Here is a 21,310-nt window from a genome sequence, read left to right as displayed (position 1 = left end):
TTGTGAGCCACCATGTGGGTACTGGGAATTGAACTCAGGACCTCTGGAAGAGCAGGCAGTGCTCTTAACCGCTGAGCCATCTCTCCAGCCCCAAGGAAGCGTGTCACTTCTTGGGTGGGCTTCAAGCTCTCCTTGGTGTGACTGTCAGTCTGTGTGTTGCTCAAGGTCTTTCTGGGACTTTTAGAATCTTATCTTTATCCCTGCTACTCTGAAATTTCCTAAGGGTTTAAGGCTCCTCCGCTTACCTCTTGGAGCAGTGGTTTGGACCATTCTGTTTGGGAGAACAACTCAGCATCCACCTCTCTGCTTTCACTGCAACTGCTGCCCAGATACCCAGGGGCCCTGGTCTTAGCTTCATGTTGTCTTAGATTCTGTCTCTTGTAGGTCACCTCATTCCCTTGCTTATTCTCCTTTTTATGAGATCAATCTGATATTAACCTTCTTTTAACTCCTTCACAGGAAAAAGTCCCGAATAACAAGGAAAAGGAAAAAAAGAGTCCAAAAATATTTTTCTTGTTTTTAGGCATTTAAAGTATGCTTATAGAAAAATTACCCTTTCTAAAAATAAGTAAATATATATATGTACACACATATATATATTACTGATTTCTCTTACTGCCTTTAGAAAAAATTTTGATCTGTTTTTCTACCTTTAATTTTTTCCCAGAAACATTGTTTTTCTGTGCAGCCCTGACTGTCCTGAAACTCTCTCTGTAGACCAGGCTGGCCTCAAACTTACAGAGATCCACATGCCTCTGCCTCCCAAGTGCTAGATTTAAAGGTGTATGCCACCACCACTGCCAAGGTTTTTTTTTTTTTTTTTTTTTTTTTTATTTTTTTGAGACAGGGTTTCTCTGTAGTTTTTGGTGCCTGTCCTGGAACTAGCTCTTGTAGACCAGGCTGGTCTCGAACTCACAGAGATCCGCCTGCCTCTGCCTCCCGAGTGCTGGGATTAAAGGCGTGCGCCACCACCGCCCGGCGGTTTTTTTTTTCTTTATCTTGATGTTTCTTATTGGGAAATATCTATTCCAAATAATCATTAGGTCCTGATGTTGACTAGGAGCTATTTAGAGAAGGATGTTCATTGTGGGCTGATTTCCAAAGGCCCCGCCCCCTGCTTCACCATAGCCTAGCTGTTGCCCTCAGGGGATGCAAGTGCATTGTTTTAAAATCTCAGTTTTCCTTAAGCTCCACAACCTTGCTGTGTGGCCCCTAAGTTTCCCTGGAGACAGTGCCTCTTGTCCTCCAAACAGCTGCCCATGGAGTTTGGGAGGCAGGGACAGAAGGTGCTTTACAGTGTAGACCTCTCGCCTTCATCAGCTTCTGGTCTCATGTTCCGTGATGCTCGGCATGTGGGACCTCAAGCTTTGTAGATGTTGGAACCTCACGAGGAAGTGTAGCTTGCTTCTTGTCATAGAGCCTTCGGCATTTCGGCGTGATCTGTCCTTCCGAGGTGCTCACCGCTCCTCCATCACAGCTCTGCCTTAGGTACAGGGTAGATGTGCTGCTTACTTTTCACTGTGGGCTTGACACAATCTACAGTCACTTTGGAAGAGAGCCTTCCTGAGGAGTTATCAACATCAAGTTGACCTGTGGGGGAGTGTCTTGGTTGCTGAGGTGGGAAGATGCAGCCCTCTGTGGGCAGTACCATTCCCTACACAGAGGGGCTCTGGCTATATAACAGTCGAGAAATCTAGAAGCCAGCAGGCGGCAAGGATGCATTCGTTTCTCTGTAATCCTGACTGCAGATGGGAGGCTCTAAGTTCCTACAAGGGACTATAACATGGGACTGAATACCGAACAAATTCCTCCTTCCCCAGGTGGCTTTCGGTGAGAGTGTTTTAGCACAGCACCGGAAATGGATGTTACTTAGAAGAAAGTTTTAGATGAAGGGCAGAAATGTCTTCATTGTCGCATCTTATACCATAGTCTCCACTGAGTAGACATTAAGTCTGACTCGGGTCTACACTATCGTTTAATCCTCACAACTCTTTCCATTACAATTAAAAGGACTCAGGTCCAGAGGGGGTGAGTTCTCGCCACTGTCAAAGAGGAGAAGTTTCTAAGAAACTGAATCTGACCAGTGATAAATCCCCATGTTCTCTGTCTTCTCTCTCTCTCTGTCTCTCTCTCTCTCTGTCTCTCTCTCTCTCTGTCTCTCTCTCTCTCTGTCTCTCTCCCTCTTTCCCTCCTCCCTTCCCCCTCTTTCCCTCCCTCTCAACAGGATGATTTCAAGGGAGGGGTGGTAAACTATAGTCAAGCTAGAAGTAAGACGTAAGACGCCCTTAGTTTACATTGTCAGCTTGCCTTGGAAATAACTCTTGGGGCATATCTAAAAAAAAACCAAAAAAACAAAACCAAAAAAAAACAAAAAAAACCCTAGATTAAGGGAAGGTAATTAATACAGGGGCAGCCTGTTAACCAAACATAGCAAGAAGAAGCAATATGAGAAGCAGAGGCCCAAAGAGTAACAGGAGCCCCAAATTTAGACCATGGTGGAAGATAAGGTATTATTAGTCCTAAGAGAAAGTGGGGAAGAAATTACTTTTCCAAAATAAAGGTCAGTGAGTCTAGTGACATCATACTATGAGGTCAAGAGAAATACTTTTTGTGGTTTATGCCCATTCCAAGACATCAATGCCTTTCAGACCCTCTGCCTGTCATTGCTTGAAAGACTGGAATATAGTGTTCAGTGTTTTCCGGCCCGGCTCTCACTATAGAGTCAGCTTCCAGGTACCCAGCACTGTGGATAAAAGAGCACTATAGAGGCAATAGCGGTGGTCCATCTATGTGCATGGACCAAAGCGTTCATCCTGACATTAACAACCCCTATTTAATTTCATCTTGATAACAAGCATTAAAAGGATAACCATGGATTTCGCACCACAGACCAACTCTGGCTGATAACAGCTGCTGTCAGCACCATCAGGAAAGGGATTCTTCAGCTCTGACCAGCCTACAGGGCATACAATCCAGCAGCTGACTCATGATGCCTGCCCATGGATGTAGACCTAGAGAACCAACTCCCTCTGTCTCCTCTTTCCATCGTGCATTCTCCATCAATGTGACCAGGAGGCTCTCAGGGTTGCCATGCAGGTCACTGGTCAGAGATGGACCCGACATAGTCAAGGACAGCGTCATTAGGCCTCCCACTTGAACAGAGTTTGTCACGTCTCAGACTGATTTTTGTTCCTTTTATTTGAGTATGCATGTGTGTATACATATGTGTGTGTACATGTGTGTCTACATGCATGGAGGTCAGAGAACAACTTCTAGGCGTCAGCTCTCTCTGTTTCCTCACTGGTTCCCAGGGATCGAACTCAGGTCATTGGGCTTGGAAACAAGGGTCTTGACTAGCCGAGCCGTCTTATTGACCCTTAAGATTCATTTTGAAATTGTATCTTATGCCAATCCTGTGTCCAGGAGAGACTTTCTGTAAAACTTCTACCTGGGGCAGACCACAGGGGAGAACATTCCTTGTATAATGGCCATTGTAGGGATGTGGAATCTGGGACGTTGGAGAAGAAGTAAATCACAGGAGAGAAGAGATAAGTGCTCAGGATTTTGACCCTGAGGATCCACATGTAGATAGCAACACTCCCAAGACCCCACTCTGTGTCTAAAGAAATGCCGAGACTCATGGGAGGAAAGTGAGCAGCTTCCACTAATCACAGCAAAATAAAGAAGAGGCACACGCATGTTCAAGCAGCTCATAGTTTTATCATAAAATATAAACGTTCTAAGTTAAGAGTCTTACTTTCTATCTTACCAACAACAACAAAAACAAAAACCAGTCATGTTAGCTAAACACAGGTGCCTGTGTGGTCTTACAAATAGGAGGGTGTGTCTGCGGTGTGCGCTATCTGAGGGAGGCTATGCAGGTAAGTGTTGGTCAGTAGATGAGTCTGGTCTTGCTGTTTTCTGGCGGCCACCTGGTTGGAACCTTGACTTTCCAAACTTCACACCAAGCTGTTGCAGAATCCAGAAATCCAGAACCTTTAGCCCTGATCCCAGGGCACAGAGAGGTGGGGAGAGAGAAAGCAGTCTAAAAGCGGATTCCATTCCCACTGGAGGAAAAATAGGGGCTGTTCATCAGGGGGGCTCTGGATGCCGAGTTGAACCTGGAGAGGGGAGACAGAAGCAGTGATGAAGTCTCTGGTGTTCTTGGAGAGACTGGGGAAAATTCATCTGTTGCTTTTGTGGCTGTCAGAGGTTGGAAAGCTGGGATGAGCTTGGAGGGTAAAGGCTTTAACATCATAGAAGGTTTTGGCTTTGGGCAACTCAAACTCCAAATGACAGCGTTAAAGGACCATGAAGGGCTGTGTCCCTTTCTATGTTGGTGCAGGGAGCTGCTGAGGGCATGTATGGATCATGTCTAGAGTCCATGCTGTCTCCACAAAGGGGCCACCAAGAATGAAGTGACCCAATTCTGAGCACCTCACCTCTAGGCCTGTGAGCGCCTATCTGTCTTAGAGGAGCAAACACATTAAGGAAGTTCACAACTTTGCAGAACACAGCGCATCCTGGCATCTGATCTCAGAGTTCAGCTAGCTCCAGCCTAACTGCCCCGCAGAGCTGCTTCCCCCCCACCCCCAGCCCCTTTGTCCCTACAATCCTCAGAGCAGCAACCCTGAGAGACCACTGTGTGAGTGCCTGGCATGCTGCTCGACTCTCAGGGAAGCAAGGGAGAGGCGGGCCTGGGCTTCAAAGAACAGAAACCCGCACGCCTCCCTGATTTCTTCACCAGCATACTTCAAACAGTTCAAAGGTCAATTTCTCCATGGACCGCCCCTAACCTCTTCAGATGAGACTGACGCAAGCTTCTGGGATCTGACTGCAATGCCCTCACCCATCTCCTATCATCCATCGAATGGAAGTAGAGCTTCATACAAACTGCAGCAGAGCAAACAGCTGGATTTAGTCTAATCCAGGCATTCTCAAGCACTTTTCAGCTGGGCAGATGCGCATTACAAAGGACAGTCACCTCGGCTCTCCCATCAGATGGAGAGACAACAGAGTGGGTGTCTTAGGGGAGGGAGGAGAGATGGAAACAAACCAGGGCCAGGATCTAATGGCCTCCACTGCTTCCATCTGTGGCTCCCTAGCTGTATCAGTCCACGGGCCAGCCAAGATTCGGATACGATTTCGTATCCTCTCTAAAAAGAGTTCCAGGACAGCAGCAACGGTTACCTGGCTGCTCAGCACCCAACCCAGGGCCTGCCAGCACAGGCATATTGCCTATGGAAAACACATCTCTTTTTTCTTTTAAAAACCACACTGAAGGGGGTGGAGAGATGGCTCAGCAGTTAAGAGCATTGGTTGCTCTTCCAGAGGATCCATGCTCGATTCTCAACACCTACATGACGGCTTGCAGTCATCTATAACTTCAGTCCCAGGGGATATGGCACCTTCTTAGGCACTGCACACCTATGGTGCGCAGACATATATGAAGACAAAACACATATATCCATAAAATGAGAAATGAGAATATATATGTGTATATATATATACATTATATATTATATATTATACACATTCGGGATTATAAATGATTGACAGCGATGGCAGCACAGTGTGTGCCTGTTATCCCAGCACTTGGGAGGCGGATACAGGAAGATCACAAATTTGAGGCCAGTTCAGACTCACTAGACCCTGTCTCACAAAAACAGGGGCTGAGGTGTGCCTCCATGCCAGAGTATTTGCCCAGCATATAAAAGGTCCTGGGTTTAATTCCCAGCACTGGAAGGCAAGAAGTGATGTTATTCTAAGATGCCCTGGATTTTGATCTGATCTATAAAATAAAAGTGGAAACAGTAACAACTATCAGTAACAAATCAACCATGCTGTCTCCTATATCCGATCACCATGCTCCACAGCCCCAGCTTCTCTGAGTGGAGCACTAACAGTGAAATCACCAAGGGTCGAGACTGCATGCACAGAGTGGGCCAGGAGGAGAAGCAGTGCATACGGACCAAAGCTACCAAGGAATGCTGCCTGGAGGAGGAGGGAGGAGGAGGAGGAGGAGGAGAAGGAGGAGGAGGAGGAGGGAGAGTAACAGGGAGGGGAGGAGGGAGGAGGAGATACATCATCTCCTAGCAGAGGTTCTCAACCTTCCTAATGCTGCAACCCTTTAAGACAATTCCTCATGCTGTGGCCCCCAACCATAAGATTATTGATGTGGGATTCCCCTCTATATGCTCTTAATATGTTTTATTACCATTGGTTAACAAAGAAGCTGCTTTGACTTATGACAGGGCAGAATAAAGCCAGGTGGAAAATCAGAACAGAGATATAGAGAGTAGGTGGAGTCAAGGAGACGCCATGTAGCTGCCGAAGGAGAAAGACGCCGGAGCCTTACTGGGAAGCCACAGCCTCATGGTGATACATAGATTAATAGGAATGGGTTAATTTAAGGTGTAAGAGTTACTTAATAAGAAGCCTGAGCTAATGGGCTAAACAGTGTTGTAATTAATATAGTTTCTCTGTGATTATTTGGGTCTTGGCAGCCAGAAACAAAAGTGCAGTCTCCGTTTACAAATTATTTTCACTTCTACATCATAACTGTAATTTTGCTACTATTATGTGTCATAATGTAAATAGCTGTGCCTTCTCATGATCTTGGGTGAACCCAGTGAAAGGGTCATTCGACCTCAAAGAGATCATGACCCACAGGTTGAGAATCACTGTCCTAGAGTGTGGTGAACATGCATCCTGACTTACTTGAGGCAACTGATAAAATACTGTTTCCAGAGCAAGTGTTACTCATACCCTAGTAAATGCTCAAACTTAATATTTTATTGTATAGTTCTCATTCTTGATAGTGTATGCAAATCGAGTGGACAGAGGGACTGAAGGGCTTTCCTCCTCCTCTTTCTCTTCCTCCTCCTCCTCCTTCTATTCCTCTGAGAACATGGGGCCCTTGTTCCTGTCTGTCCCCCTTCATCCCCTTTTACCTATTGTTTCCTTGCTTTTGATGACCCTGCCTGTCTTCCAGATCAGATCAACTATCTACCTATGGCCATGCATACATCTTCCCTTGCCTGATCCGGCCTCACCAGCTTCATAATTCCCTCAGCAACGATACTACCCAGAGTTTTCCCCACGTTGGCTCCCTTAGTGCTCAGCTTGCATTTCTACCCTTGGATCATGGCTCTCGTGTGATCTTCTGCAGAATCACTTCCTGCACATCACTTCCACTCTCTTCCTGACTCCCCCATAGTATACACACACACACACACACACACACACACACACACACACACACACACGCACACACCTCACTACAACTTGCTTCCCAGATTTTATCCCCGGCCCCTTTGCCCCTTGCAGCCCCTCCGCCTGCTGGAGGCCCCAGAGCTGGGCCTTGGGTCTCCTCTATGCATGTGCACACCCTAGTGATTCATCTTGTTCCATGCCTTCATCTGTCATCTACATTCTAATGACCCCCAAATTCATTACCAGCCCCAACCTTGCCCCCAAGCTCCAGGCTCCTGTATCCACCTGTTTACCAATAGTTAAATGAGAAATGCCTCCACCCATACTCTCAGACATTTGGATGCCCAGTCCCCAGTTGGTGGCACTGTTTGGGAAAGTTTAGGGGTGCTGCCTCCTAAAGGAACTCTTTTTGCTGAGGGGCAGTCTTTGAGAGGGTAAGGCCTCTACTGACAACTCATTTGCTCTCTCTGATTCATGCTGGGGCTCAAAATGTGAACTCCCAGCCAACCTGTTCCTGCCTTCATGCCTGCTATTTGTTGCCATGACTCCCTCCAAGATGGACTTAGATCCCTCTAGGACCATATAATCTCTTCCTTCTGTAAGTTGTTTTGGGCCTTGATGGTTTATCACACTGAGAGAAAGTAACGAACATTGACAAGTAGTTCCGTGTCCAAGACGGAACCCTTGATAAACAGCCTTGTTCTAATCATGACAGCCTAAGCATTTGCCACCGTTACTCATCTAGGGCACAGAGCAGAGAAGCCTTGGACTTGTGCTTCTCCCTGCCCCCCACCCAAGCCTGTCTGCCTCATCCCTTGTCCTTATTCCATATGTAACCATGATCAAGGCCCACTGGTTCTGCCAAGAAAATGAGCATCCTAGATGGGTTCCCATGTCTGTCTTCTCACAGGAACCACCCCCTTCTACGCCATCAGCATCTGTTCATGGGCAGCACTGAAGACCCCAGGCTTGACCCCTGCATCAGCCCTCAGGGGTTAGAAGAGAACATTGGATCCCCTAGAACTAGAGTTCCAGGTGATTGTGAGCTGTCAGACTGTCAGTGCTGGGAACCAAACCTGGGTCCTCTGCAAGAACAGTAAGCTGGGCCATGTCTCTAGCCCCCAGCCCTTTGTTTTTGAATGAAATAAGTATGCCTTATTATCTATGAATTCCCTGTAAGCTAGGCTCACATTAACTCCATGAATTAACACAGTACTTTCTAGTGTGCATGATGATGGTGGTGGAGGTTCTCCACGCCATGCTGTGCTCTACAAAATAAGAGGGAGGGAAGAAAGAGAGGAGGAAGTAGAGGAGAAAGGAAAGACATCAAAAGAAGTCATGGGTATCATATTCAAATACCACCATCAACCACCTCTTGAACATTCCCTGAGCACCCCAGGGAAGTAAATGATCTTAGAGTTCCGACTGATCAGAAATCTGCCTGTCTTTGTTTCTCAGTTTTCCCCAAACAGATCCGGCTATCAAACCTCTCTGAAACATCAGTCCCTTTTCACAAGATATTAGAGGAGATGCAAGATTCAAAGGGCAAGATTCTGGGGTCATGCAGCGGGTCAGGTGGTCAAAGGGTGTCTGCTGGGCAGAGTGGGGGAGGGCAGGAATCAATGTCACCCTAGAGAGTTTGATCTTACCCTAGAACCTGAGTTTTTCCAACTGGGACACATATGCCCCATGGTCTACCTAGGATTCTGAGGGCCACAGCAGTGGCATGGCGCCTCCTGCCTTGGGTCACCAATACTAGCTGAGGTTTTGACTCGTGGGAGTGAGTAGCTACCTGTTAATTATGTTAAAGCAAACACAACTGTGTAGCTCCAAACCATGCACAATCCAAAAGGAATTTTGACCCTAATTGCCCCGTTTGTGTTGGTAGTTTGCAGCTGAGCCCCTTGCACAAACCCAGGAAATGCCAGGCTTTTATACTGATTGGTGGGCATCAGTGGCTAAGCTGTGGGGGACCCTTCACCAGGACCTGTCAGAAGTGCAAGGACTCCAGATGCACCAGGAAGTGGATAGGAGTCATATAGAGATTAGCTAACCACATTCTCTGCAAATCATCCAATGATCATGACAGCATCCTGAGCCACCTGTGAAGTAATTACACAGTTGCAGTTCTACAACCAGCCTGTAGGTGGCAGTCTGCAAAATACCTTCCAAAGGCTCCTCCTAGATCCCGGCCCAGGTTCACCTCCACAGGTGTTTCTCCAAGTCCTCAGAGACATTGGGCACAGGTACAAAGACATGCCCCCTCCCCATTACCACCACGATCATGGGGCACGTATACCCAGAAAGGCTCTATGAAGCCCACCCCACTCGCCTGCCTTCTCTGACAGCCATCTGGATTCAGGTCAGCTCCCCACCCCCACCATGGCTGAGGACTCACCCATATCCCTGGGTAAAGAGGTATGGAGGCCCATCTCCTGCCATTGGGGTAGGATCTCGGGGGTTGCCGGGCAGCTTCTGGGGCGTCCTCTGAGGATATGGATAGTTGGGCTGGACGAAAGGGATATAGCTCATCAGGGGTGTGTAGGAAGAGCGGAAAATTTGCTGTCCCATCTGCTGTGGGTTGTACGGTGTCACCTGCAGGGCAGAGAGAAGAGAGAGACAAGATCAACATCTCCCAGCCCTGACCCTAACCCCAGCTGCTACCTTATCGATCTGTGTGTGCCTTCCTTGCCTTATGTATCTGAGTCTCAAACTCCTAATCTGTAAAATGGACAAACACTATTGCCCTGCTGAGCTTCGCGCTATTGGCTTCTACCTTCAGACCTCAACAGACTGTAAGCCCTAAACAATCTCACCCAGAGGAAATCCCTGTCAGGGAAGAACAGGTCTGTGCTGTGAAGACCGCTGTGTAGCTGTCGGCTATGGTTGTCAAGGGCTTGAAATCCAGCTGAGGTGAATGAGGAGCTAAAGTCTGGATGCTATTGAGTTGCGATTCCTGTAAATGGCCGCACATGGCTAGCGGCTGCAGCATTGGGAGATATATAGTAAAAAGGAGGCAGGGCAACAAAAACCTGAGGGAAAGATGGGAATTCAGTGGGATTTCTGCCAGATACCTGGGCAAATGCCCACTGAGGACTGGGGCTCCTCCTTTCTTTCCCCCCAACTAGCAAGGGTATCACCCATCTTATTCATTGCTATTTCTGCAGCTCTGAAACAGCACAGTGGATGCAGTAAGAGAGGCCAGGGAGGAAGCAGGAAGAAGGGGGAGCACTAAGCATCTAATGGCATGATGGGGAGCACTCATCAGGAACAACACATCCCATTACTGGCAGGCCTTTCCTTACATGGATCCTCCTGCGTGCTGAGGGAGTTTCTGACAGAGCTGGCAAAGTTTCTGGATTTCCATCATAGAAGCCATGTACTCAAAGGCCCCTTTCTCTCTCCCTGCATGTTCATGTCTAAGATAAACCCACTTGGTGGGTGGTGGTGGCTCATTCCTTTAATCCCAGCACTCAGGAGGGAGGCAGAGGCAAGTGGGTCAGCCTGGTCTCTACAGGGCAAGTTTCAGGACAGCAAGATCTGCTACACAGAGAAATCCTGTCCCCCCAAACAAAACAAAACCTAAAAGGTCAAAACGAATAAATAAAGGAAAATAAGCCACTTAGTCAAGTGTGTATGAAACCCTCGGGCTGTGGGAAACCCTTCACCTCACCGCTGTTACTACAGCTCCAAACCCTGTGAGACAAGACACTCTGAACTTATCCTGATAGTCAGTTTCATGGAGTTTAGAATCACCTAGGCTGGGCTGTGAGGGTGTTTCCAGAGAAGCTTAACTGAGGATAGAACCACCCTAAATGTGGACAGTTTGAGTCCTAGGGGTTGGGGTTTTAGACCAGATAAAAAGGGGGTTAAGATCACTCAAACACCAGCCTTCATCTCTCCTCGCTTCCTAACTGTGGGTGCACTGTGACCAATGGCCTCATGCTCCTGAGTCATGTCTTCTCGCCATGATGAGCCATACTCTCCAACTGGGCAGAGAAATAAGAATGACCTGTCCTTCAGTCGCCTTTGCCAGTTCTTCATCATGACAAAGAGGAAAATGACACAGGTCCCCATTACTTCCATTTGAGAGATAAGGAAGCTGAGGCTCCCAGAAGTAAAATAAACTTGTCTCCAGTCCTAAATTACAGCCAGAACCCCCAGGGAGAGGCCAGAGTCCGGTTCTGTTCCAGCCTTCCTATGCTGTGCACTCTCTGAAGGCTGAGCCCCTCCCCCAATCTTTGCCATACCACTCAAAGAAAGGATGCAGGGCCCAGCGATACTGAGTGTGGGTACTGAAACCCTGAAAAGACAACTGTCCCACTAGTTCGTCGGCATGAGAGATACAAAGGAAACCAATAAACAGCAGTGGCTTTTGTCTTTAAAATTCCTGCCATGCTTTATACAGATCCTTCAAATATAAACACACTCATAATCGCCTAAAAAGACTCTTTGAGCCAGGAGGGGGCGTTACTATTTGCAGGTGGAGGTGATGTGACTGGGATCCTGAGACAGGCTCTCTCATCCCAGTTAGGATAGGGAAGGCTCTTATTCCTAATGAAAGAGTCCTGCCCAAGCTAGTTTTCACCGAAGGGCCCATCTCTACCCTCCAGAACAAACCAGCATTATGCCAGCTCAGAGAAGAGGTTTTTCAGAAAAAGGACAAGAATTCCTGGGAGGGGCCAAGGTAGAATAAGATGGAAGTGAAAGGTGGATTGTCCATGGACCTGTGTGTGAGGTGCAAGTCCACTTGGGAGCAAGGAACACTTGTCTTCAGCCTACTGTTTCCAATCTAAATGATTATGCTCATATCCCATCTTTGCCCCAACACTAGTACCTCTGAGCCTGTTTCCATGTCTGTTGATGAGTATATGTGAGCTATATGTGAGCAGGTATGCCAAGCAGCTAGAGAGTATGTAACTACATGTATTTCTCGTGTGTGTGTGTGTGTGTGTGTGTGTGTGTGTGTGTGTGTAAGTGCAGGTACATACACCAATGTGCACACGTGGAGGTCAGAGGACAACCTTGGGTGTCAGTCCTCATCTTTCACCTTCTTTTGAAGCAGGGTCTCTTGCTGTTCAGTGCTATATACATCAGACTAGCTGACCCATGAGTTTTCGGGGATTCTCTTGTCTCCAACCCCTATCTTGCCATAGGCACACTGGGATTACAGATTCATGCTACTGCCTCTAGCTTTACATGGGTCCTAGGGGTTCAAACTCTATTCCTCATGCCTGGAAAGTAAGTACTTTATACACTAAGCCATCTTCCCAGCCCGCCACCTATTATTCTCTGCTTCTCTCTACGTAGGTCTGTCACTATCTCTGCGGCCTACTGCAGGACTTTTGTGTATCTATGTGCAAGAGGTGTCCATCATGGTGACCAAGAACCCAAGGCTGCTTTTTAGTTAATACCTAAGAGGCAATGGTGCCTGAAGTACCAGTGTAATTCATACTGCCACATTCAGCAAATAAAACTACAGGACACCAGTTGAATCCAAACGGGAAATAACCTGTGAATGCATTTTTAACATAAATATGTCTCGTGCAATATTTAAGATTTACTTATATTAAAAAGGCATTCATTATTTATTTCAATTTCAAACCAAACTGAGTGTCTTGTTTGGGAACTAGCCAGCTCACATAGCATGAGGATGACTCTTGTCACACACATGCTGGGCAGAGCTGCGGGGTTTGGTCCAGCTGAAAGTGTGGCTGTCTCCATGCCCAGAGCCGAGGCTTCTGGAAGGACTGGGAGTTTCCCTTTATCTTTACATGCTTCTGTCCCCCGATGAGAGAGAAGCAATAGCTCCTGCATCTTCTGCTCGGACCCCAAAAGAGCAAGGAGAACAGCCCCTGATGCTGATCCACAGCCCAGTTCAGCCAACCCTGAGGCTTGTGGGCAAGAGCTAGAGACTCCTGGAAAGCCTCTGAGTCTTTGAAGCTAATTGCTATCACAGCAAACCCAAACTTAGGTATTACTGTGTTGGTTTAATCTCTTTATCCCTCAGTTTCCCCATCAATAGCATGCCTGATAAGGTGGTTGAGAAGGTTAAAGTAGTGTAGATGTCTTTGGGAAAGGCCTGGCATTATCACACAATAAGAACTCCTTTAAGACATGTCTGGTTTCACCGTGTACTAAGTCAGTGACAGGCTAGAAAGTCATGGTGATGACCGCTAGGCTAGGATGAAGGAGCAGATAGCTATCTGACCGAAAGACCTTATGGAGTCGAGGCACAGAAGGGGAAGTATCTACTCACCTGGCGGGAGTAGCACCCGAGTGGGGGGTGCATGGGTTGCTGGTAGGGCATCCTTGCTGACCGCTGTGGGTACAGGCCCTAAGGAGAAAGAGAAAGGTTCCCAGTGCTAGGTGAGAGTCCCCAGCCTGAGCTCAGTAGCCCACTCACAGGCCTAGATCTACATCCTAGGTTGACCTCCTCCCATCCCTCAGCTGTCTTCTTGATGTTGCCTAGAGCTGACTGGATCCAGCTGAGGTCAGCACAGCTCAGGTCACTTGACAAGCCCCTTTCAATCGACCCCGAAGCCTAATTGAATGTTTAGGAGTGTTTTCGAAGCGCCAAAGACTTTCGGCCTTTCAGAGGCTGATCTGTGCCTCTGAGACAGCTACTCTACTTCTCTTTCCCTTATCTTCAGAAGTGTGTGGGGCCAGGCCTGCGATGCTTATAGGAATGGCCACATTCTCATTGCCGATATCTGCATACATAGGTGTGGAGACCAGAGGTGAACCTCCTGTGTCATGTCTCAGTGGCTGTCTACCTTGTTCGTTTTTGTTTTTTAAAGATAGAGTCTCTCACGGACCTGAGGCTTACCAAGTAGACTATGTGGACCGCTGGGAAGTCCCAAAGATCCCTGTCTCTGCCTCCCCAGTACTAGGATCGCAACTCTGTCTTACCATGCCCAGTTTTCTTTATTTGAATTTGGGTGGATCAAACCCAGGTCCTCAAGCTTGCAAGACACTTTAAGGACCGAGCTGTCTCCTCAGCCACCATGGGCCTTTTCTACTTTACCCTAAGCCAATTCTACCTTTCACCTAAAATGTGAGGTGTCCTATACTTCCGGGCCCCAGTATTGAAAAATCCCATGTTCAAGTATACATGCATGTGTAGGGGCTGGGGTCTAGCCAGCTGTGATTCTGTGTACAGATGTGCAACAACGCCCCCATGCATGCTCATTTGGGTTTCTGCTAGGGGCCTGTGTGTATCTTTTGCTCAGGGTGATGGTAAGCAGGAAGATAAATAAAGGAATGCCAACAAAGAGCTGAGAAAGCACCTGGGCACACAGTAAGGACTCTGTAAATGTTAGGTCTGTCCATCATCCCCCCCCACTGGCCCCTCCCTCTAGGAGCTCCAGCAGCTTAGCCCAAGGGTGGAGCCTGGGATATCCACGTGTCCAAACAGACACAAAACTCACAGACCTAGCAGGAATGTTACAGAGGATGGGCCACCCATAACCACTCCAACAGAGCCAACCCATGGCCCCTCCAACTGATCACCCAGTTGTTACCTACATCACAAGGGGGCCCAACCCTAGCCCTCCATGTTCCCACATGGGAACCAGGAGCTAGGAATGCGGTCTAACATAAAATTGGAAGCTTACTTAAAACATTATTGTAAGATTGTTTTGCAACTATTTTATAACCTGACAGACTGATCCTAGGACATCACAGATGACAATGACTTTTCAAAATGCCATGTAATGTAAGCATGCTTGCTCTTGCAACCCACGGGCCATGGGTTGTACATGCCTAGATTTAACATGTTGCTCGAGGCAACTCATCGTCATCCCATGTGGCCGAGAGATGCTAAACATCTGGATACACTGCACCTAGCATGATGCTCAAATCAGTGCACCTCTTAGTCTGGGACCTATTTCCAGAGCATTCTTTATCCCAAAGTGTTACTTCTGCTCTGAGCTTGGTTTGTGTCAATCACCAAAATGGCAATGGTGGACACTATGCTCCTGATGATACCCTTAGCTCCTCATGAAGGGCTCCAGGATTTACGATGTGGAGTTGCCTCAAAAGCCTCCCAGCTCCTCTTGTTCCAGCTTCCAGGTCTCTGAGACTCACACTTCCTATCAAAGAGCCCTGCCCTTCCTCTGTCACTAAGCATTGACACTTGAGACCTTCCTGTCTTGGCCCCTCCAACTTCCACCAGTCCTGGTCTGAAGCCAGTCCCCCCACCACCCCTCATGACCTATTGCTTGAAGTTCCGCAACCAGTTCAGCCTCACTCACCACCCATCGTGACCTAGCCCCGTCCCTCCCACCCCACCCTGGTATGAAAGTAGTCCAAGAAGTCTTCCCAAAGGGTGACCTTGCTCATTCCAGGCCCTCGGTGAGCTGCAGGCCTCTGGTCAGGCTGTTCAGGGCCCCTCGACTGCTTGTTTCCTTTGAACTCCGCTCACAAGCTTAACTGCCCCTTCTTCTAGGACTGCCAACACAAGCAGCCATCCACCAACACCACCTGTTCTGCACTAGGCCACGCTGGGGCCACTGGAGGGCACACAGCTGGCCAGCCCTGCTCCCTCCTTGTAAAAGACGTTGCCCCGTTCATTAGTATGAGAAAGACGGCCTGACTCTAGGGATGTCTGCGGTTATTAGAATTGCAGCTTTGTAAAACCGTGAGCAAGTAAGGGCCAATAAGTGTTGACTCCTCTTCGCTTGAGGCCATGGCCTTTCCCAACATGGCTTCCCGTCTTCATCTGAAGATGCTCGTGCTCCTCTGTGCTAGGGACCTTGTCTTCCTATCTCTGAGACTCTCCACCATGGAGCTCTGAGTAAATTGGATTTGGGGCCTCATCTTTATTCCTTAGGCCCTGTGTGGAACAGACCGTGATAGACTAGTCCCCTGTTCTCTCTGCCCCTTCAAGATCTACTGAACTTCCTGACCCCCTTTCCTTGGAGCTGCATATTAATGCAATGAACATCTGTGTCACCCTGGAGATTTTAAGAGTCCTTCCCTGTGCTGGGGCTCAATTAATCCTTACAACCAAATCAGTTTCTGTGGCTGCTGTAATTACGATAAGCCCACCTCTCTTACAAACTGGGGCAGTCAAGGCACTTGCCCAAGGCCACACAGTGAAGATGCTGCAGGGCCCTCACCCATCTTCTGGCTTCCAGATCTGCCTTCTCTCTACTCTATCAGGCCTCCTGATCAGTTGGCTCAAAGCGAGCACTAGGAGATTCTGAGACACCACGAGAAGGCGGAGATGCTGTCTTTAGCCACCATCTAGGAGGGTCAGCTCCTTCATGGCCATCTTTGGTTGGACCCACTGACTGCCTGAACTTTCTCACAAAATCTAGTAGGTCCTCCTAGCCAGGCCAGGGCATTACTTCTTTGCAGAAGTGGATGGATGGATGGACGGATGGGTGGATGGATGGATACATGGGTTGATGGATGGATGGGTGGATGGATGGATACATGGGTTGATGGATGGATGTTTGGATGGGTGAATGGATGGGTTGATGGATGGGTGGGTAGATGGATGGATGGATGGTTGGATGGGTTGATGGATGGGTGGTGGATGGATAGATGAATAAGTAGATGGATGGATGAATAGGTGGATGGATGGATGGATACATGGGTTGATGGATGGATGGTTGGATGGGTGAATGGATGGGTTGATGGATGGGTGGGTAGATGGATGAATGGATGGTTGGATGGGTTGATGGATGGGTGGTGGATGGATAGATGAATAAGTAGATGGATGGATGAATAGGTGGATGGATGGATGGATGGATGGATGGATGGGTAAGGATAAATAAGTAGAGGAATAGTATGTGAATGAATGGATGGGAATATGGATGAGTAATCAAGTGGACGGAGAGATGGATACATAAAGCAGAAAGGCCAGAATGAGCAGCAGTTAGAGAATGCAGAATGTGCCTGGGAATACAGCTGTCTGAGACACTAAACTGAGCTGAACTTTCAGCGTGTGTTTCAGAAAAATACACCATGTGATCGACAAGAAAGTACTCTCTACTCATTTGCCATCCAGAGTCGCTGACTCAGTTTCCCTCCTTCTGTAGGAAAGTCACAGTCAGCCCTACAATATTAACCAATATTAACGTCAGTGTCTCTGAAGACACAGGACAGATTTGATGCTCAGAAAAATATATCCAAGCCTTACTCGCTCGGAAAGCCAAGTCAGTGGAGCACAGCAGCGCAGCCTGACACCGCGCTCGGTACATGCAATCAGCGAGAGTGACTTCCCACCGTGGGAAATCATGCATGCAGTTGTCTCTGGTTTGGAGGTCAAGTGTATCCCCCCTGGCCTTTGATTTGCTCCTGAACTTCCACTGGACTCCAAGTCTCTTCACCTTTGGGTGCCCTCACCTGGTGCAGGGCTTAGTCTAAAGTAACCACAGAGCAGGAGTCTTTAAGATTACTCAAGAAAACTGAATAAATAAATAAGAATGAGCCGGCCAATGAGTAGGTGAATAAATGAACGGGGATTAGGCAAGCCCCAAATTGCAAGGGGCTGAGAACGCCAGTGAAGGAAGTCATGAATTAATGACCCGGATGCCTCTCTCGAGCCTGTGTGAGGATGTCCTTACTAATGGGAGGATGATGCCCTGCAATTGCCCCTGGATGATCTCCACCTCGTCCTGAAGTGCAAGGCGTTTTGTACCTGTAGAGGGAGGGAGAGGTGGGGACTCCTGCTTCCTGAAATGGTTGAAAACAAAACAGAGACAGGTCCTTTGCTAAGCTCTTTGAGAGGGAGATGAAGGGGCATCAGCTGAGGGAGCCCCTAGAGTAGAGAGGCTCCCCACCTACATAGGATGTCTAAGTCATCAAATACTTCTTGCTCTGGTGTGAACAAAGAAAAGGCACTGGCTCCAGGTAGAAGGGATGTGATGAAAGACAAATTAAGAGTGACCCCAATTTCTCCTCCAGTTCCCCTTTCCAGACAGGGCCAGGTCAGCAAATGGCCAAAGCCCTGGATCGGCAGAGCTGAGCCCCCATGGAGAAGAGCCAGGGATGGTAGCCGAAGCTGGGAAAATCTTTGATGCTGAGCACCTCTCCTGAAAACACGGAGCACTACCTAAGGGGACTGTTAAGTTATTGGATCGGACAAAGGCTTAAACGAGAGTGGACATTTATTTGATTCTTTCTTCCTTCTACCAAGTGGGCCATGGCTCTTAAGGGATATTAAGTTAAACGGACAAAATGAAGAAACTACATTTTCCCTGCATAATAAGCTCCGTGAGTAAAATTTCAAACCTGGCTACAAGTTCTTCATTCTCCCTTGGTGGGGCACTTCTAACTCCCATCCAGACAGGGTCCCTAGATCATGTGTACATGTAAGGTATGTGTGTGCGTGAGCATATAAGTGTGTGCGTGTGTGTGCATGAGTGCGCGTGCCAAGTGGTGAGTCGGTGCAGTTACAATGGACATACAGCAGAGGTTCACAGATTGACAGTGTCTACTCTCGTTCTCAAGTGACCTCTGGTTAGGGATGTCATCAGAGGGGAGTTCCAAGGCCCTTGGCACAGCAGGCTCCTTTGTGGAGCCAGAGCCACCTGCTTACCTGATACTGCGGGAAGGCAGAGTGGCTGGAGAACACTGGTGGAGGTGGACAGTTCAGATTGAGCCAGAGAGGCTGGTTCAGGGTGGTCGAGGTCAAGGCGGCGGTGAAGCGTGGGGCGAACACATTCCCGGCATACTTAATGTTCTTGTCAGGCACTGGTGCCAGTGTCGGTGGGTTAACTGCAAGTCACAGCGGGGGGGGGGGACAGCTCAGTGCCTGCAGCAGGGGGAGGCTGCACGGTAGCCACCCAGGGATGCAAACTCTCGGTGTCACATCCTTTAAGAGCGAGGAGGGTCCGTCCAGGTCCAGGAGCTTTCTAGCTCCGGGAAACCATCATTAGTGCACCGCTTGCTCATTTGGAGGGAATGGCTTCTCTATCACTCACTGGTAAATGAGGCTGGTGAGCAGGGGATGCAATAAATCACGTGGCTAAGGCTGGGTTTCACCTGCTTGCAGAACCAAATTCCAGCCTTATGCAAACAAGTGCAAAGCTGTTGCAAAGGGTCTCCCTCTAAATGATTAAATCTACCCCAACCAGAGCTGGATACTGAGTGACGCTAGAAACTCTGTACAGGTTGTTGTCTCTATATGGGAATAGTTTCCTAGATGTTTTAAAGATTAATCTTTCTTTTTCTTTATGTGTATGTGTGTGTCAGGTGTGTGTAAAGAGGGCAGGTGTCAGAACTCCTGAAGTTTGTAAGTCATTCAAAGTGGGTGCTGGGGACTGAACTCCGGTCCTTTGGAAGAGCAGTCAGCTCCCTTAACCACTGAGCCATCTCCCCAGCTCTCAGTGTTCTCCTGAGTATTCAGAAACATGAGGTAGTTCAGTGTGGACTAACAATACTGAGTTCTAAAGCATGAGATTATGTTTAATTGTTAGTGATTTTTCTCTTCTACAGAGACATCCATGGACAACGGAACCAGAAACACGCCCCTCCGCAGCATCCTTTTATGTTCATCTGTTTGTGTTTGGAAAGGGGTTTTGACTTCATGACCGAAGCAATCATAGTGAGGTAAAGGGGAGGAAGACAGGCCAGGCCCTGGATAATCTTAACATGGAAAGAATACAAAGCACGGGTTTCTCTGTGGCCTGGGCACACTGAGAAGCTGTAATAAATCTCAGGTTAGGACTGTGGACCACATTAGTTATTGTTTGTGCCCGTGGGATCTCTGAAAACCAATTACACTCCTCTAGCAATTGGATTCCCTTAGGGGATGCTGGGAGAAAATCATTTCCTCCATTTTACAGAGTTAAAATTCCTGACACCCAAGAGTAAACAGTGACTTGCCTGTGGAAAGAATGAGGTAGCCTACCTGGACTTATGATGGCTTCTGGGTACCCTGCCTGGACTTATGATGCTGTCTGGGTACCCACCCAGGACTTATGATGGTTTCTGGGTACCCTGCCTGGACTTATGATGGTTTCTAGGTACCCACCCAGGGAAGGCCCACTTACACTTCAGATCCAGCCCATCCATATCCACTTTGCCTCGAAGCCTCAGCTGCCCACTGGGGTTCTTGTTGGCCCCAAAGAATTCATAAAGCAGATTCTTCTCAGCCGGCCACACTGGCTTCTTGGTTGGCAGGGTCATGGAGATGGTGCCCATCGAGTCACTGTGACCCTCCTCACCACAACTGTCCTTCCGACTCTGGGGCCATTGGCTGAGAAAGAGGCTCTCTCGACCTTTGGTCAGCTCTTTGGTGCCAGGGGTTCGTTCTACAGAAAGAGGGAAACCGAGTCAAAGCCTCTGGGAAGCAAATATGTCTTGTAGATTAATTTCTTGTAGCCCATATCTCATACTGAGGTCCAGCTCATAACAGGGACTGTGTGTGTCTCAGTCAGGTTCAACCTCAGGTTCATGCTGAAGTCTGCTCTGGTTGCTGCCCATTCTGACCTTTCTGTCTTATACAGGCCCTCTTCAGTCACCTGTCTCCTCATCCATCTGACCATTGACCCATTCACCCACATACTCATCCATCTATCCATCCGTCTGTCCGTCCATCCATCCATCCATCCATCCATCCATCCATCCATCTGTCCACCCATCCATATGTTCATCCACCCATCTACCTGTCCATCCATCCATCCGTCCATCCATCCATCCATCCATCCATCCATCCACCCATCTGTCCACCCATCCATCCATCCATCTGTCCACCCATCCATCCGTCTGTCCATCCATTTACCTGTCTATCCATCCATCTTCCCAGTCACCAGTCCATTCATCTGTTCATTGGTTTATTCAGCCAGTCACTTACCCATTTATTCATTTATCTGTTCATCTGCCTAGCTGTCCATCCATCATCTATCCATCTAGCATCTATCCAATTGTCTATCCATTCATCTATCCATCTACACGTGTCTTTTTCTTTCCTTTCCTTTCCTTTCCTTTCCTTTCCTTTCCTTTCCTTTCCTTTCCTTTCCTTTCCTTTCCTTTCCTTTTTCTTTCTTAGACAGGGCCTCATTGTGTAGCCCTGGTTGACCTCAAACTTACTATGTAGACTGGGGCCTTAAGGTCCCAGCGATCTACTTGTCTCTGCCCC

General features: G+C 48.1%; 1 protein-coding gene across 1 annotated transcript in view; it reads right to left on the bottom strand.

Annotated features, from left to right (window-relative positions):
• Positions 1-3,745: 3,745 nt before the first annotated feature.
• The window catches only part of C10H1orf94 (chromosome 10 C1orf94 homolog), a 44,171-nt gene continuing 26,606 nt past the window's right edge, over positions 3,746-21,310 (bottom strand). Inside the window, exons 3-7 of the mRNA XM_005353219.2 lie at positions 20,223-20,483; positions 18,767-18,945; positions 13,475-13,552; positions 9,614-9,810; positions 3,746-4,121 (exon numbers count right to left, since the gene is read on the bottom strand). Coding sequence (XP_005353276.1) covers positions 4,046-4,121; positions 9,614-9,810; positions 13,475-13,552; positions 18,767-18,945; positions 20,223-20,483 — 791 coding nt within the window. The 3' untranslated portion in view covers positions 3,746-4,045. The remainder of the gene's footprint in view (positions 4,122-9,613; positions 9,811-13,474; positions 13,553-18,766; positions 18,946-20,222; positions 20,484-21,310) is intronic.

Source organism: Microtus ochrogaster, chromosome 10 (genome assembly GCF_000317375.1).
Source record: "Microtus ochrogaster isolate Prairie Vole_2 chromosome 10, MicOch1.0, whole genome shotgun sequence".
Classification (NCBI taxonomy): Eukaryota; Metazoa; Chordata; class Mammalia; order Rodentia; family Cricetidae; genus Microtus; species Microtus ochrogaster.
The sequence above is the reverse complement of the archived record's forward strand: the minus strand, read 5'-3'. Positions and strand labels throughout refer to the sequence as shown.